General features: G+C 38.1%; 1 protein-coding gene across 1 annotated transcript; it reads right to left on the bottom strand.

Annotated features, from left to right (window-relative positions):
• Positions 1-1,237: 1,237 nt before the first annotated feature.
• DCP2 (decapping mRNA 2) lies at positions 1,238-12,294 on the bottom strand. The gene is made up of 10 exons (XM_010189730.1): positions 12,141-12,294; positions 10,394-10,521; positions 9,883-9,981; positions 7,138-7,290; positions 5,603-5,715; positions 5,390-5,497; positions 4,565-4,688; positions 3,910-4,017; positions 2,132-2,183; positions 1,238-1,401 (listed from the first exon to the last, which is right to left on the bottom strand). The coding sequence occupies exons 1-10, from the start codon at positions 12,193-12,195 to the stop codon at positions 1,238-1,240; spliced, it is 1,104 nt and encodes a 367-aa protein (XP_010188032.1). The 5' UTR covers positions 12,196-12,294.
• Between the last annotated feature and the right edge of the window lie 6,670 nt (positions 12,295-18,964).

Here is an 18,964-nt window from a genome sequence, read left to right as displayed (position 1 = left end):
CCTCCGCTCAGGAGCTCTTCGCCTCCGTAACCCCCTAACTTGAATCATAGAGGTGATTTAACAGTTCATCACCTCAACTCTTACGGGGGTTTTTGTTGCTGTTCCTCCCGCCCCAGTCTTTTGTGTTTTTACTAAGAAAGGATTGTAGCTGAAAACAACTGAGGCTACATCATCTAAATGCTAGCTGCAAGTGCAATTCAGTACTACTGGATATATACAGAACATATACTACACAAGAGATCTGAGGACAACAGCACAGAATACAATACTGGACACCCTTAGAATAGTTATTGCAGGCCTGATTAAGCCGTTCAGTGTCACACAATGACTCTGTTATCCATGCACCTGCCTTCCTCATCAGTGAGATCTACAGAGGCGTATTTACATTCACTATAAATTCTACACAAGTAACCTCTCACAAAGTTTAAGCTTTCCTTTTTTGAAAGCAGCTGCAACTGGGATAACATAAAACTTTGCAGCTTCTTCTTACCCCGCTGGGGGCAGTGCATAAGAGTTGAAGCTAGACACTTTGAATGGCTAAGTTCTACCAAGTTTGTGTACCCTTATGAAGACAGCAGCAGAACAGGTACAAGAAGTCAACATGCTACAGGCTTGACTCCAAGTACTACCAATCACAAGCCAACAGAAACTATCAGTGTGAAGGAGGGAAGGTATTTTGGGCAAGCAACCAAGACAAAGTGTAACAGGCTGAGGCTAGGTCTGAAATGTGCAACTTGGTTTCAAAATCACTAGGACAGAGGAGTCCTCTGAGAATCAGTTTCATTACCACTGCCATAATATTGCAATGTATTACGCAATGACTAACAAGCCAAATAATTTACATCAGAGCAGTTAATGTTTAGCAAGCTGGTATACTTCAGTTTGTGGTTTTTTTTTTAAAAGTCAATGACATTCTACAAAACAGACAGCAAGTTAAAAAAAATAAAAAAGAATGCCCTCTAATGCACGGTTAGGAACAAGTGAACTGAACACTGGAAAGGTACTTTTGTGGACAAAGGCTATAATGCATTTAAAGTGCAACACTTAACCACACCACTTCCATACTGCAAAGAGAACAAACCCTTCCAAACCACCAGTCAGTCCCTGCATTGCATTTAAAAACAAACAAAGAAACAAACAAAAATTAAAAAAAACTCCTGAGAAAGAGTAAGGCTGGATAAGAAACCCCCTCAATTGCAACAGGCAAGTCTGATTTTTGTTCCTAGTAAGTTTGCTGTCAGAGGTCAAAACTTTTCATGATGGCATCATGGTCAAACTTGAAACTCAAGAAAGCTCTTGATGAGAAAGCAAGTTTGTAATGGCCATTGCATGCCACAGAAAGTCCCTCTACATGTTCTGGCAGTGGGTCTTCACTGGAGCAACACATCTCATACGCTGCATCTGCTTAAAGAGAAAAAAGCATGAAACAAATTTTAAACAGTTATCGATAAAAGTATCAATTACAATACAAAGCCATACCTCAAATGTATATCCAATTAACATTTATGACAAAATCTGCATGTCTGTGTCATAAGCATTAGAAGGTAACTCAAACAGCCATATTTACAAGTCATCTAGTGGCTAGAACAAATATTAAGTCACAACAATCTGGGGAATCTTTCAATACCCAGTTTTACCCACAGGTGCTGTTTTGCAAGTCATTTCTTAACATGGAGGAAAGAAATATGGCCCTGTTTTCTAGGCAGTAAGAACTGCATGCACTCTCCAGAGTAGCCCAGTATCATATGCAGCTTATTACTAGCAGGACAGAGAGCCTTGAACTCATACTCAATTAAAAGCATTGTGTTGACTTAGATGCTATTTTCCTAAACCAGCTTTCAGTTACTTTTTACTCAGCTGCCTGGTATAATCTGACAGTCTTAATAATTAAGAACAAGATTTGCAAAATCAACATGACGCAGCACATGAAGTTAACCAAATTAAACAAACAACAAAAAACACTCCAAATAAACCAAACAAACAAAAACCCCACCAACACTCAGGCTGCCTTAGAAAAATATGGCTGTATAATATTCAGTAATTAACACACAAGGAAAAGCCCTCAACCATCATTATTCAGGTGTCTTCAGCCTGTAACACATGACAAAAGAAAAATTCCAACTGCACTTGCCTGTTTCAAAGTTATCTTGAAGTCTTCTTGGATTAAGCTTTTTTTCACATTTCTGGTTAAGAGAATGACCATACATTACACACTTCATAAAGAAACTGCATTCTATTTCTTATGGGTATAGCTTCAGCATCAGCTAAAAGGCATGCTGGTTATATTTGCATTGACAGACCTTCTGATGTATAATTTTCATTTTACTTGGCATGAATTCTGTCATCAAGTAAGCATGCTTCAAGTCCACAAGTCCTTCAGGGGCATGCAACCTTTTAACAGTCAACAAACCGTTTTTAAAATGTAGGCTTTTAGGGAAAAAATTTGAGGGCTTTCTAAATATTTTAAGCCAGAAAGGTCTTGCATAGGATCATGTGGAATCAGAGTTACACATACATATTCACATTCTTCAACTGGCTTGTCCCAAAAACCAAAGGGAATGTATTTGCAAACACACTGCTACTGCCAATTAAATTAGCATGCATTAGAGACAGAAACTTAGAACTCTCCAGGGAAGAGTTAAGTTTTAGCCTCAGGTATGCTGCTGTAAGTATACAACCACAGAGAAAGTATGGCCCTTTGCACTCTGTGCCAATCAAGAGTTCCTCGGCCTTCAAATTGTATCAGAAAATTATCACTAGGATGTGAAATATTTGAACTTCAAAAGACTGACAATCATGAAAATGCAAATGAAACGCCACAAAAGTATTTAGCAAAGTCTGTAAAGAGCCTAAAAAGTAATTTTGGAGTATTAACAGTTTCACTTGTTTCCATCAAAATTCTACAGATTCGTCTTACAGTTTTTTTCTATATAGCCAAATTTCTGGGCAGTTCTTTGACTTTTCATTCTTCCCTCAGTCCCAAGGCAACTAACCATTTCTTGCTACAGTGAGGATTTTACAAGACCAGAATTTATGGTTTCTGCACTTTTACACACAAAAAAAAAACCCAAACCACAAAACAACGGAGAGAAGGTAATAACCACAAGCCAGAATGGGAAGAATCTAGTTTACAGCCAATAAACAAGAAAAACTAAAGCCTGGAGAAGCCAGCTGAGCTGCGTGGAGAACCAGGGCTCACTGCTGCAAAAGAGCCAAGAACATAGAATTGGAGAGCCATAAAGAAGAGTGGAGGGAACAAAACAAAACAAAACAAAACAAAAAACCTCATTATATTAAAGAGACACATCTCAGTGAGCCTTCTCCCAGCCAGCAGAACTGTGGGGACAAAGTTTCCCTTACTGTAAGGAAAAGATAACAAACCAGGAGTGTCATACTGGAACTTTTACACACTGATGTAGTTCTACTGTATGATTAAAAAACTGTATGAGATTCTGGTGTTCAAGTCAAGTCTGCATCTCAACATTTTTGCTAGAGAGACAGGAAATAATAATTGTATGCATTACCACTTTGTATCTAATTGCTGCATAATAAAATTCCATGCTCACAATAATGTATCATATATGAATAAATAAGATGTGTACTACGCTGACTTATGACTTGACAGGAATCTGGAAAGCTACAGAATTGTCTACTGAAACAACTGACAAATGTTCAACTGCTAAAATAAGAATTGCTTTCAAAATGCCAACTTTGAAATTTAGTATGCTTGTCTATAGCTGTATATGCACACAAGGTAAGAAATGTCATATTTCTACAAATAGCTAATATTCTGATCATATATACTTTCGACAGATATACACTCTACTTTCTCTCAGCAGGACATTGGCCTAGACATTTGTTAAGCATTACTGGAACCTGCTACTGAGACAGCCACTGCATGTTTCTTACCGAGGTATGGTTTTGCTTGACTGGTTGACTGTAAACTCCATTTGTTCGCTTCTTTTGGCTGGAAGTCTCTTGATACTGCTTTCTGCCATTACTCTTCAAGCTCTGACTCTGCCATTAAGTCCAGAATGTAGTAATGAGAAGAGTTTAAATGGCAGCATTGAACTTCATTGCACTGACACTTCCTACTTATTAGTTAAAACTTTCCCTCAAATAACCTTAAAACATGTCAATGATACCTTTTGTATACAAACTGGAGCATGCTGAAATTAACCAAATATACACTCAAGTTAGAGTTATCCGCTGTTACTTAGTCTCTCTTGCACTGTTACAAACACTGTATTACACAAGAGTTCAGTGAGTTCCCATACACTGATGCACATATATTAGTGCTACCAAAAATATCTGAAAATGGTACACAGAGGACACCAAAATGGTAAGTAGTTATTACTATCTGTACCTGAAATGACAACTACCATCTGATATCTACCACCTCTAGTGTCGGATAAATTTGAGAATTCGCAAGATTTTTTTCCCCATGTTTTTATTTTTGCATGCTATGGTGATAAAATTCAGTATTCTTGTTCCAGAGAGGAACCATTATGAACATCTGTTTTAAAAAGCCCAAATGCTTATGTTTGCCTAAGAAACAGCTTACCTTTATTTTCAGAGCTTCGGACATCTCAGAATGATTATATGGCTTCTGTGGCTGTTTTGGCTTCACACATTGCTCTCCTGAAACACCATCTGTAAACACCTGCTGACTACAGCGAAGTTTGGATCTAGTACAGGAAAAAAGGGTTTACAACACAACCTCAAACCTATTGACAGCAGAAGAGAAATATGAAAGAATTATCTGCTTTCCAAGAACAATCTGAAAGACAACCTTAAGTAACCTAGTGCAGAAACTGTAACAATGCTCACTGCATTCACCCAACTTGGAATTGCCTACTGGTAGGAAGCCTATGATATGCAAAGAGAGCAGGCTGGGTCCACACTGGAATCTGTCCTGTTGTTGTCAGTGTTGGTGCTGATCTGACTTGAATTACTGGAGCATAAACTTCTCTTTGGGACTACAGGTTTTCAATTTTGCTCTACTGCTTTTAGCTCAGCTTAATCAAAAGCCAGCAGCAGTAGTTCCCCTGCTGACCCCCACAGCTTTTATATAGCTAACTACTTCTGATAGTACTCTACTTTAAAGAGTCATATTTCTCCTGTGTGGAAGTGCTAAAAGCATTGAACTTGAAGTACTGAAAGTTATCTACTTGTGCCAGCTTCTGCTCTTTGTGTCCTACAGGCAGGACTGAAGACATTATTATCTCAGTTCTGACAAATGTGAGGATTTTGAAAAAAAAAAAAGTGTATCATGACATTAACTACTCATCCTATCAACAATCCTATAAGATATGCCTGTTTGTTTTTTTTTTACTAATCCATTCTCTTAAGAAAAGATACAGAGGTGTTAAACTGACCTGGTTCTTACCTAGCTTTTTCCAAGTTGGGCTTAGAGGGTGTGCTCCCCGTAGATGAAAATCCATTGTCACTATCTGTGGAATCTCCATTTCTTCGGGAAATCCATTCCCTCAATGGCCTGTGAGCAATAAGTGCAAAAATATCTACTTAACTAAAACAAATCTAACGAAATTAAAGTAGTCTGGAAGGCACTGGCATAGCATTTGCCTCATTTCAAACATACCTGATGAAGGGAATTGCCATAAAAAATTTGTTAGGTGCCAAACCCAGCTTAGACTTTGGGGTCATGTCATTTCTGTGGCATGGCAGTTTGTCAATGGAAAACCACTCAATATTCTAGAAAAACAAACAAACAAAAAGTCAAAATACCCAATACTGTAGCCTTACAGAATGTTACAAATGTGTATCAACCACAATTATTTCCTTTAATTAAAAAATTACAATGGAAGACTTTAATTAACAGAGCACAACAGGGTTTTTCACAAAAGGTTAATTAACAATTAACACTCTTCTGAGTGTAACTACAGAGTAACAGATGGTACAGCACATACTCATTGCAAAATATGGCACCTAAAGTATGAAAGGTATTATCTAACAACTGAATTCTGAGTAAGAGCTTCAAAAACCAACCCATCAAATCACTGCATGCTGAATGCCATAAAAAAAGTCTAGGCTTTAAATAACTTCCAAAGCCACTACTATTGTTATTTTTATTTAAAATGCCATCAAAAGTAGACCACCAATACTAGTTCAAAAATTATCAGAAATATGGAGATTTAGTTTGAAGAACAAGTTTAAGGTTTTGTTATAGAAGAAAAAAATATGGGCAAGAGATGGGATTTGTGTTATAAATTATAGATTAATATTTAAAAAAACAGATTTCTAATGCAAGAAATTAGGCCAAGTTGCATGGGGCTTTGGGCAATCTGGTCTAGTGGGAAGTGTCCCTGCCTACGGCAGGGGGGCTGGAACTAGATAGTCCTTAAGGTCTCTTCAAACCCAAACCATTTTGTGATTCTATGAAATTAAGCGACTCCTGTCTAGCCAACTACAAGAACCTTTTCTTATTTAAAACGCCAGATGCCCTGTTTGGCACCATCTGCATGAAAATATGGGGATAGCTGCTTTAAACTGCATTGCAATATAAGAAAGACATTGCAACATCAAAGATTATGGATATCAAAAACCAAGTTTCGAACAAGTTTACTACCAGAGTCTTTGCTTCTCTCTTTCACAATACCTTTTAAAAACCTAATGGTACACAAACCATCCAATATAGTTCCTATTTTGTGTCCCCTTCCCAAGCTTCTCCTTAAAATACACTGTTTTCTAAGTCTGCATTGTATTAGCCATGAGAGAACACAATCCTTAGTTTCTACTTCCAATACGTAGGCTTTTGTATGATATCAATTAATAATTAAATCTTCAGAAAAATATATAGTTACATAGGCAGCTATAACTAGGCATAACATGAAATTATTAACACATACATCACCTAAGAGAAAAGAAGGGCAAAATTAAAAGTTTGACAGCAAGCTCTAATGTTGTTTTCATTATTAATGAAGACATCAGACAGACACTAAATAATGAGTCTTTGCAGTAGAGCTGCAATTTGACATCCCGCAACAGGGCAGAGATGCCATTTGTACCTAGTATTTGATGTATTCACGCTTGATAGTTTCATTATTTTACAGACCATTAGCTTTAAAAATCACGTTCCACAACAGTTCCTATAGATTCAAAGAAGACAACACATACCCGAATTTCCCTTCTAGTTTTGGGGTTGAATTTTGTGTTCTTAGGAACTCCTGGAATGATGTACAGTCGTGCTAATTGATCATTAATTCGCAGCTCAATGTATTCTTCTTTGCAGATATAATCTTTTATGTCAAACCCAGTTTCTTCAAACACCTGAGAAGCACATAGATTAAATAAGTGTGTGTATTCGGATTTATCCTTTCAGAACCTATCATGACAAAGGAAGGAGTGATCTTTTTTCAGATCTATAAGTGAAAGCAGGCCACTGCTAGGAAAAACAAGACTTTACTCTGAGCAACCTTATCTAGTAACATTGTCCCTGCTTACCGCAGGGAGGCTGGACCAGATGACCCTTAAAGGTCCCTTCCAACCCAATACATTCTATGATTCTATTCTATGAAATTCTCAAACTATGTTATGTGAAATACCAACATATATATTGGTATCAGCAAAATGTATGTAAGTTTCATTTTTCAAAATGCAGAGGAAATTAAGCACAAATATGAAAAAGCAAATAACTGATCAGTTGGTCTACAAATCAGCACATACAAACCCTCATACCAAAATAAAAAGCAAGTCATCTTCCCATCTAACTTATATTGAGAATAGCAGAGTTTAGGGGTAAAAAAAAACCAAACAAAACTGTCACCACACACTGTCTCAACTAAGAGACTGTACCTTTTTTGTCCACACTTACTCTTACTACTAACAGCAATGCTTTCCCTTCCTAAATTATCTTTCTAGATGATCTAAGTGAATTCAAGATAGAAACTCTTTTTACCAAGAAGATAATCTATTTAGTATGGCTTTGCCCTCACCAACTTCTGAAATACTACTGAACTGTGTAGACACTGCCCAGTGAAGACCTCTTCTATTAGACCTTATACAGATGCAGTTTATGGTTTTAAACATGTGCTGACTCCAGTAGAAGTAGCAGAAATATTTATGCGCAGATATTACAAGCATCCTGATTCCTGGCCACATGTAAGCCTTGAAAAATTTGCCAGTTTATCCACAATGACTATCTACCTTGATGGAAAGAGATCATAGCAACAGTGTTGTTTACTACTGTAATCTAAATTCTCCAAATTAAAAACACCATCAAAAGATTTTTTCACAGTACAACTGTGCTCACTATATTTTTGCTAGCATAACTTGAAGCAAAGAGTATATCTGACGTCATTCCTTCCTGAAGCAGTCACACTTAGTCCTGTCCGCTGTGTCGTGGTCCGTGTATTTTTATGTTCTCCTCTCCCTTCTGTTCAGTCGTTTAGACTGATGCTAAAAGCACTTGACTAGAAGTTGTTTAAATGAACAAGCTATTTATGCAGTAGGGGGGAAGGGACATGCATTGAATAATCAAGTTAACCTTAAGTCTCTGCTCATCCTTTCCCAGCCCTTGAGATCTGCAATGACAGTCCACAGCATCTGTAGCTCAAATGTTTGTTTTGGCAACTCATTTGATACTAAATAAATAATGTTCAACACTCAAGAGATCAGTAACTGCCAACATGAAACTGTATTTCATGCATGTCATCACATAATAGTGCAATGTTAGGATCTAACACTTTCTTTTGCTTTTCTAAGCCCATATTAAAGATATGAGTGGTAAGGAAAGCACCATCAGGGAAGCAGTAGTATGGGCTTTTTTCATTCATGCATCACTGACAGGCTTATTAAAGAGAAAAAAAAAATCTACGATTTCTCAGATACTGATTCAGTCCAATTGTGAAGAAAGCTAATGCATCTTACTACTTGCCCTCATCTTAGTTTTCCATCTTAAAAAATCTGGACATATTATGTCACATGAATCTCTTTACACAGCCCACCATACATAAGTTAAATTACATTCTTCTACCACTTTACAGTTATGGTGACCCTTGGAATTAATATTCAAAATCCCACAAAGCATGTAAAATTTCCCAATCACCAAAGATAATACTAAAACTTAAACTTTTGCCATGGTTTAACCCAGGCAGCAACTAAGCATCAGGCAGCCACTCATTCACCCCTCCCCACTTCCCAGTGGGACAAGGGAGAGAATTGGAGGGAAAAGAGGAGAAAACTTGTGGGTTAAGACAGGAACAGTTTAATAATTGACATAAAACTAAAATATAATAATTATTATAATCATTATAATAATAATAATGATAAATTGTAATTATAATAAAGACAATAAAATAGTAAAAGAGATGAAGAGAAAGGAAGTGATGTGACTGCTCATCACCTACCAACCAATGGCCAGCCAGTCCCCAAGTAGCAATTACACTCCCCCAGCTAATTTCACCCCCAGCTTATACACTGAATATGACAGCTAATGGCATGGTAAGAAAGCCAGGCAACTGGGATTTTTGCATGGAATATATCTTTGTTCAGTTTGGGTCAGCAGTCCTAGCTGTATCTTCTTTTAGAAAGAATCTGTGAGGGCAGCAATAGTGAGAGTACACACATACAGGGACACAACTTTAGTACCCGCTTAATTTAGCAAGTTAGTGCTAAACAATTAAAAACATTGAACTGTCATTTTAAATTATATAACCACATCCTTGATTATCAGTCTGGAAGTCAGAAAAGCACTAAAAGCTACAGCAGAAGCCTGCTGCAAGAAAATATATTTATTTACCTGATTTCAATGAAGAGAGTATTCAAGTAAAATGTCTTTTCATCTAATGCATATGTTCTGCTCTCAGCAACATTTCATTTCTTTAGATCAAATTTAAGGGAACCACATACAATACAACTGACCTCTCTAGCAGCACAATCATGAGGAGCCTCTTCTTTATTTACTTTCCCTTTTGGAAATCCCCAACCAGACTTGGCTAAATAGCCCTGAACCAAAAGAACCTGCAAAATACAAGGGAATGCAACTTCAAACACCCACTATTTTAACCAATTCCTATTACATGTCTTCCCTTATGTCTTCTGCTTCTCCAAAATGATACTTTAGCCTGGAGGAAAAGAACTCATTAGGTTTTCCATGTTCCAGTAAGAACTGCATTTTTTTTTATGTGATCATGCAACTCAGAACAAAAAAAAACAACCAGCCAAACAACGAAACAGTAGGAACGCAAGTGGAAGTGTGTTTACTGTCTCTCGTATTATATTTTCAACAGCGTCAAGCAGCTGTCAGGTCTTTGTGAATCTGAAGCACTTCCCCCCTTCCGCACAGATCAAAAATGTGAACAAAAAGATTACTCCTGCCAGCAAATCCCATCCTTCGCTCTAGCCCACCCTTCACGATTATTTCCGTACTTACATTTGCAAGTGTCTCATCAAGAATAATTGCACCATAGGTTGGCACTCCCATTTTGTATTCTTTCCACTCATCTAAAACCTTTTGTACGTCTTCACCTTGAGGCAGTAAAAAAGGGCAGTGACTGAAAAGTAAGCAAGTTAAGGAAGATAAACTTAAGCATCCAGTTCCAAATCACATGCAGACATACAAAAGATACTCAACATTTACAATAACAACACTACCTCCCCTAAATGCTTTCATGATATATTCTCTTGGAAGTAGAAAATATTATGACTAATTCATTACCAAATTCTAAAGGTTGGAAAGCATTAAACAATCTGGTAATTCTAATACAAACCTTTAAAACTTAAAAAAGAATAAAGACAATAAAAAAGATTGTACTAGACTGCTTGTTTGAAGGAAGCCCCACCCAATAATTTTTTAAGTATCTACATGATATCCATATTGTTTTGAATATGTATCATTCTTAAACACATTTTTTCTCATTTTGAAGTGAGACAAAAACAGTTTTGTCTCCTGCTTGAAGTAAGAGGAGATAATTTTTTTCCCCACAATCATTTGTTAGACTATAGTATAGAATCCATACTTTAGTATTTACTATGCAAAAAAAAAACTTTAATGGCATCAAATTACAGAAATGTAAATTCCTATACAGATTACCAAAAACTCACCATGCAGAGAAAACATGAACCTTTATAACTCTAAAACTTTGAAAGCAAATCTGCAAGTCCTTAATAAAAGTATTAATATTATATATTCCGTATGAAATTATACTACCAATAAAAAAGTATTCCAGAGTACTTAAGAATATGACATTGCAGAATACTTCTGGCAAATGTAAGCTAGAGAGGGGCTGATGTAATGAACAAATAACATCTATTACACTGTATTTTTTCTGCACTGCTTACAATTACTGGAAGAATTCTGTTGGTCTGAAAATCCATTCACAATTTCAAACATACTTAAAATAAATAAAAAATAACTGCATCCTATCAATAGGAAAATTATAATATTTTTACAGTCTATTATTAAAATAAAAGCTGTAGTGTTTCAAAGTAAATTACTGTTACCAGACTAACGAAGAAGTACACTGTGTAGCAAAACCATAGGTAACATTTTCATGAAAGTTAGAAGCAATATTCCAATCCCACATCAAGAACATACGGGAAATTTAACTAAATCACTTGCTGGATGAAAGTCCTCAGTTTTCCTCCATTCCAGCAGCTCTTGTAAGCAATGAAAAAAGTACAGACCAACCTGTATAAAACCAGTAACAACCTACCCTCTCCCCAACAACAGAACTGTTTCTAGGAGCAGCTGTCAGTACTTCCAACAAATACATACCACTGCTCATGGGGGGACACAAGCCACCTTCAGCTATGTTAACATTTATGTCTCTATATACTTGGAAAGGGATTAAATTAAGGGGACAAAACACCATGAAGAGCTCTGACAGCTCATCTTTGAAACCTGCCTGGTTTGAAAAATTGCAACCATGAGGAAAAGTCCTCAAAGATCACAAATCACCTGTTTTCCGTAGTTCCTTAGCAGTCTGAGAAACATCTTTTATGGATGCCACAAAATTATGGAAGGAACGAACAGATAAAGTCACATACCTATCAATACTAAATTTTGATCACTAACACATGAACTGACTTTTCTTGCTGGAAGTATGAAATTTAATTAACAATATTCAGTTTGCACTTCATCCCGAGATAGAAAACAATCACAGTAATAGAAAGGATATCAGCTTTAGCAAAATCTCTTATCCCACACTGAGGTAATCCTGGTGTGTTTTGCATGTAGAAATCCAAGTAAAACCAATGGGCAAGTTCAATCTGAAAACACACTCTGATTGCATTATCTCTCTCTTCACTTGGAATGTGCAAAATAAATCGGCTGCCAGGAAAGAAAGAAAAGTAAGATTAGCCAAATTATTCGAGTTAACTAAATCTAACAACAAAAATGTATTGCAACAGTAGAATTCCTTATCTGCTAGCACAGAGCAACAGATCTTCTTAGTGTCTGGACAGCAAAAGGTTTTCACATCAAAGTAAAATACAATTTTTAAAGCCAACAAGGAGAATGGATCATGATGTTCTTTCACAAGAGTCAGCTACAATAACCTAAGTAAATTAACTGTTGAGGAAACAGGGAGGGCAAGGACATTCTACATAGATGGCTATATTGCAAGAATGAAAGCATTTTCAGGTGTCCAGTAAAGAACATCTGTGAACTCTGATAACAGATGCCAATGCATTTTTTTCTGGGCACAAGTTAAACACGACTATGTATTTTCTTAAATACACTTAAAACCACAGTAAGCAATTTAGGTAGATTATAAGTTTCAATATGATCCTACTTATTTTCCCAGTCTGAAATAGGACATGCACAATTGGTTTATTTTTTAAGTCTACTTTTAGCTCAGATAGTGGCACATAAATATACAGTGCCAGAGATCTAAGCATAAGTAGCACTGTATAACAGCTTATTTTACTTAAGCTTTACTTATTTGTTTATTTGTTTGTAAGACTGGAACAACAGAATTTTCTTTTTAGAAATTTAAGGTCATCCACCTCATTGAACTTAAACCATTTGACAGAGATCTTATATGTTTAACTCCTAAGTACCACCAGCTAAATTCCAAAAGTGTATAATATCATTGCCAGAACCAGAAATACTTAAGACATCTTTACTTAAAAATTGACAAGTGTAAATTGTTAAGGGATGTCAGAAGTGCTTGCCTCTCCCAGTCACTCTGGCTACGGACTGCCACCTACCTGGCCACTGGAGCCCAGTCCCATGCCTCCAGGTCTCTGCCCAGGGTGAAGGACACGGCTGCCACTTTCCCTTTGGGACACTGAACCACTAGCAAAGGCCAGCATGTGTCCCAGGGACACACATGGGACACTAACACCGCTGGTCACACAGGCTGTCACAGACAAGGTTCTGCCTTCAACAGCACCTACACACAGGACTTGCACAAAATGCAAGCACATAGAGCCAAGTCTCCTCCTCTTTGGCTGGCAGAGGCAGAAGGTCACTAGTGCAGACACACACTTGACACTCTCTCCAGATTCACAAATATACAAATATTCACAGGTCCCCCAAGCACCAGCACAGCTCCCTCTGTCCACCCAACACCCTTGCCCAGATCCCAGACCCTTACACCCATCACAAAGGTCACTGCCTCACCAGCAGGTACAGCTTCAAGTTTGCTAGTGAGTATACATGCACAACAGGTTTGGGTAAGATAGAACACTCGGCCCCTCCACTGGCTCAGTAGCTCACACCAGGCACATGGGCTGTGACCCACAGTCCTGCTCCAGCCACCAGTGCTCCCCTGCAGTAGCCGGTTTTCAGGACCCCTACCCATGCTGTAGTAGCAGCTGGCACTGAGACGCCCCTCCTCAGTCAATCCAGTAGCTGACACCCTGTCCACTCACACACACAGCTCTCAGTAGCTGGCACTTCATCTTTGCAGCACACGTGCGTGTACATAGGTAAAGACTGACATTATGCAGAGAGAAAATTAAGAAAAGATTTAATAAGAAGATGAAAGAAGATAAGACAGACTGTGGCAATCAGGTGAAAGGCTTAGCCAGACAAGCATACTGACCGGTCCAGTTTTACACGCAATCAGCTCCCCTTCCCCTGCCACACTCCTCCCACCCCATTGTGTGGGATTCCCCACCCACTCGGTTTACAGCCTTATCAGATGCAAAGCCCAGGCTGATCTTCCTGGAAGTGGTGTCTGTGGTTTCTTGATAGCCCATCAATTAGTGTGACTGGCAAGTTTATTTCTTGTCATTGTCTCCACTTTTGCTTTCTTAGGTCGTAGGTATTTGGGCTCTGATTTCCCCCTTTTTCCCCTAGATCCCCAGGAGTAAGTCTCCACTCAGAAGAAGTTACTGGAATGAACATCCACACACACACAAACCTCCTCATCAGTCAGTGCCCAGGTTTGGCTCTCATCACTACCTCCCTTATCGTACCTCTCCCAGTTTGTGTCCTGGTACATTTTGTTTGTGGCTTCCTCCTTTCTTAATTCTGTTTTCGAATTGAAAAAAGTCCTTGACAAGATACCCTTGAAGACACAGGCATAAATAACCTTCACTTCAACAACTGCTCCTTTTCTTCTGAAGGCCCTATTACTGCTATAAAGCAGCTGCAGATGAAGGGTAAAAACATAAAGCCAGTTATAACTAGTTGATGATGTTTTCTTGCCCCAGCACTGCAGCTGAACATAAACCTGAAGATACAACACGTAGAAATAGTATCAAAGAGAAATAAGAACATGACAGCATAAGGCTTAGAGTAAAAAGAGCAAAGTCAATTAGAACACTATTTATTAATCAGAAAGTTAGTTTCTAAGTTACTTAGAGTGACTGAAGTCCTAACAGCAGCCATCTCTAGGCTGCACTGGGTGCAGGTGCCCAGGTGCTGGTAGTGAGAGGCTGCAGGGTGGCCAGCACTGAGAAGAGGTCAGGGCTGCCTTGTCCTGGAGACAGCCAGCTCCACTGGACCTGCTGCAGGGCACAGCTGAAGCAGCAGGCAAGAGGGTGGCACCTCTAGGAAAGCGTATTAAGACAGGACAAAAGTGCAGAATAGGAGGAGGAAGAGAAAAAAAAGAGCATGAAACAGCAGCCACAAACACCAAGGACAGAGAAGGAGGGAGAGGAGGTGAGCCATGGAAGAGCAGATGTTCACACTGCAGCCTGTGGAGGATCCCATACCAGAGCAGATGGATATTTCCTGAAGGAAATTTTCCACACTGGAGCACGGACAAAGCATGAGGAGGCAGGAACAGCAAAGACAAAGTGTAATGGACTGATCACAACTCCCATTCCTTGTACCCCTACGCTGCTCAGGGGGAAGGATGTAGAGGTGTTAGGAATTAAGAGATGAAGTTCAACCTGGGAAAAACAGAGATGTAGGGGAAGACATTAATTTTTTTGGTCTTTGTTTCTCTTTATCCAAATCTATTTCAATTGGCAAACTGAATTAACTTTCCCCAAGTTGTGTCTGCTTTGCCCACAACGGTAACTGGTAAGCAACATTCCTGTCCCATCATGAGCCATAGGTTTTTCCATCCTATTTTCTTCCCCCATCCTGTTGAGGAGGGGGAGTGAGTGGCCAGGTGGGCATCTGGCTGCTGGCCAAGGTTAACCCACCACAGCCCTGAAGTCAAAAGATGGAGTAACAGCACTTGCTTATAGGAGAGAGTACCAAGAAAGACCCAAAACCTACATTAAGACTCTGTACCTCTACTTACTAACTCAGTAAAGAACCACTCAGTAGCACAAGACAACATGACCAAAAAAAAAGTGTGTATACCTGTAACTTGTTTAACAGAATGGGTTTAAGTGGTCCTACTACTGAAGCTTAAACACACAACAACTTACCAGAACTAGAATAAATTATATCCTGGCATTGTGTGATTCCAAAATAGCTTAGGAACTCAACAAGTGATTGAGGACATTATGCACCTGGCTTTAGATTTCAACTTGTTTTCACATGCTGGCAAGTAATATTTTACTCTCTGAATAAGAACAGAGGTGTAACATTTCAACCTCTGAATACTAATTATAAGTGTAGAAGTCTCTTCATTTAGCTTGCCAGCAGGGAAAAACTGTGACAGCCTGGGAAAAAAAAAAGTTAAGTGAAAGTGTGTTAGGCTACTGGTTTTAATCTTATTTTTGTTTTCCTTAGGAGAATGATTTTGCAATGAAAGCATTTAACAGTAATCACCCCCACCATTATCCCTTGTACTTAATTCTTACACAGATCTCTACAGCTGACTAGAAAAGCCTATCTGTTATTTTATACTGTTGGAAAAAGTTGTGGCTTTTATTTGTTGGGTGATTTGTTTTGTTTTTAAGAGCTAGCTTATATTGATTCTCTAGAACAGGTTTTGGTGCTGCATAATTTCAGTATCAGATTCTGTGAAGTCAGCTATGATTGTCTGACTCTGAATACATCCATTACAGCAGGTAACTCTGTATGTTGAGCTCCATAGGATAAACAAAGCCCAGGGACTGAGAGTCCTTCACCCAGTGTTCTTGATTTCATAAAGCCAACATGCAAGAGAATTTTTAGTGACATGCATTAAAAATTCTACATTTAAGTTTAGCCATAACCCATATGAAATTATTATATATTCCACTGCTCACAGCATGGAAAAACACTACAGTTAATATCAGAATGAACAAACACAAGTACACTCTAAGCATACAGAGTTCAGGTTAGGTTTTTTTCCTCTCACAGAAGAAACAGGTACATTAAGTTTCCCTTGTCCATTTAAACACTTAATTTTATGACAAATGCTACAGCTGCTATTAAATAGCCAAACAAAATACACGATCACACAAATACTGCAAATGAAGCTTTATAAAAGTAACATCAAGCCACAAACTAAGAACACAATTCAGACCCTTCTAGAACTTCACATATCTCAAAACTGAGTTGCTTTAAGTGACTACAAACAATACAAATTTGGAATCTTAGCCCATTTAGCTCTACAATTGAACAGAATTTGTCAACTTAACATCAAAATTGATTACTACAAAAAGAAATCCAATCATCCTGCACAGTACCTGAAAAATTTAAAGCTTTAGCTCACAATTGCAAAAATAAAATAACTAATGTGGGTTACCCACCAGTACTTTATGGGGTTTTTTTAACCTATCAGGCTCAACAAAAACAAACAAAACAAACAAAAGAACCAACACACCCTCCCCTCAAGACACACAATATGAAGATACCAGCTAAGGCATCTTTGTATGCCTTTGGAGCTAGCAATAGACATAAGAATTACCTGCAGGCGTTAAAACAGCTGTAGCTGCCCTGAACTGTGGAATTATTATTTAGACTAACTGGCTGAATTAGTTGGAACAGCTGCAAGTGATCTGAGGAGCTACACATGAGCCTGCTTGAGTAGCCTCTGTGTGGAACCTTCCTGAGCCTCTGTCAGGAATGTAAAGAAAGTGGTTCAGCTTAAAGTAAAATCCAAACACATTTTAATTCAGCAATGCACTAGCATCAGCTGACAGTGGTCTTTCAGTCATAAGGAAATGTATCAAACAGGTAAAATGGCAGATAGAGTGAGAAGTACTGATAACTGAATCTCCTACATACACAAACTTTTAGCAGCTAAGTGTTTTCTGCAGAGAATCCAGACCTTTTGCTTCAGGCCAAAGGAAAACATTCCTGTCCAAAGACAAAGTGTAGAAGTTCGACAGATATTCAAGCAGTCTCAAGATATAAATAATACAAATAATTCCATTTTGTGGATATGTTAAGCTTAGCTTTTTGGTTTTCAAAAAAACACACACACACAAAAACCCCATTAAAAACTATTGGGCAAGCTTGTCTTAAAAGCAGATTTATTTCATTGTTTAGCTTAGTAAGAGTAATGTGAATGCTAGCCATCTAAAAAAATCACTAACAGTTATTTAGATTTGCAACTCACACTGCTACAGTTCATATAAAAAGATACTAAGGAATCCATATGGGTCCTATAACTTTCCAAACCCGTTATATAGAAATTATAATTATTTTAGTAGTGAAGCAGGGGGTAACAGAGTAGAGAAAAAGGGAGAAGAGGGGAGGGGAAAAGAAAACAAAGTCTAGGTTGTGCTAGAAAATATTTTGAATATTTTCAATAACAGAGTACAAAACATTGTTTGGCTCTTTCTACCACCATTTCCACTAATATCATATCTAGACTGAAGAACGTGGAAAGCTTATTTAATAGTTTATCTTCTCCCGAGCCAAGGTCTACCAGGCTCTGTTTGTCACTCCTCCAGTACACACCAGAGTCCTTTTCCTCTCTTTCCCACAGGAAAACCCGACTCCTCTGTTCCTTTCAGTCGTTCTGTCCATGTCCAAGCAAAGTAATGTATTTGAAGCAGGGCTGATCTCTGTTAGCACAAAGGAAAGTCAACAAGGTGAATTAGGAAAAGACGAAGAGTGAGACAGATGGAAATTACAAGCCCCCGATCTACCACTCTAAGGCTTTTTTTTGTTTTTTATTAAAGCCACATGACTACAACTGTGAGTCACAACACCATTTCAAAGTTAGGAGATGATAGCAGCTTAGAGGAACACAGTAAGACAGTGGGTCTGACGCTATAACAATGTAAGTTCTGACTACTTATGTGCTCTTCTATCAGTCACCCAACAGGAGTGGCACTAATAGGCTATTTCAGCTTTATAAGCATTGTGAGTTCCCTCTGGATTTTCTGAAGAAGTCTTTAACTCCGCTTCATATGTGAGTAGGCATCTAAAATATAAGCCCCATCTCTCTGTATGGAGCCCAAAGGAGACATGATGGAAACACGGACACGCCTCAGAAGCCAGACTTAAGAGAACTGAAAATTTACTCACATATTGCAAAGTCTGACTCTTGCATTAGATACACGACAAAACACTAGTTTCCTGTAGTATTCTCACTTCTAAGCATTTTCACTTATTTGGAAACAGCAATTACAGTAAGTGGACTATGCTTCATCTCTAGTAACCTTTCCCTCTTGTACATAAATCACAGAATCACAGAATGCTAGGGATTGG

The sequence above is a fragment of the Mesitornis unicolor genome, unplaced genomic scaffold (assembly GCF_000695765.1).
Source record: "Mesitornis unicolor isolate BGI_N332 unplaced genomic scaffold, ASM69576v1 scaffold34198, whole genome shotgun sequence".
Taxonomy (NCBI): Eukaryota; Metazoa; Chordata; class Aves; order Mesitornithiformes; family Mesitornithidae; genus Mesitornis; species Mesitornis unicolor.
The sequence above is the reverse complement of the archived record's forward strand: the minus strand, read 5'-3'. Positions and strand labels throughout refer to the sequence as shown.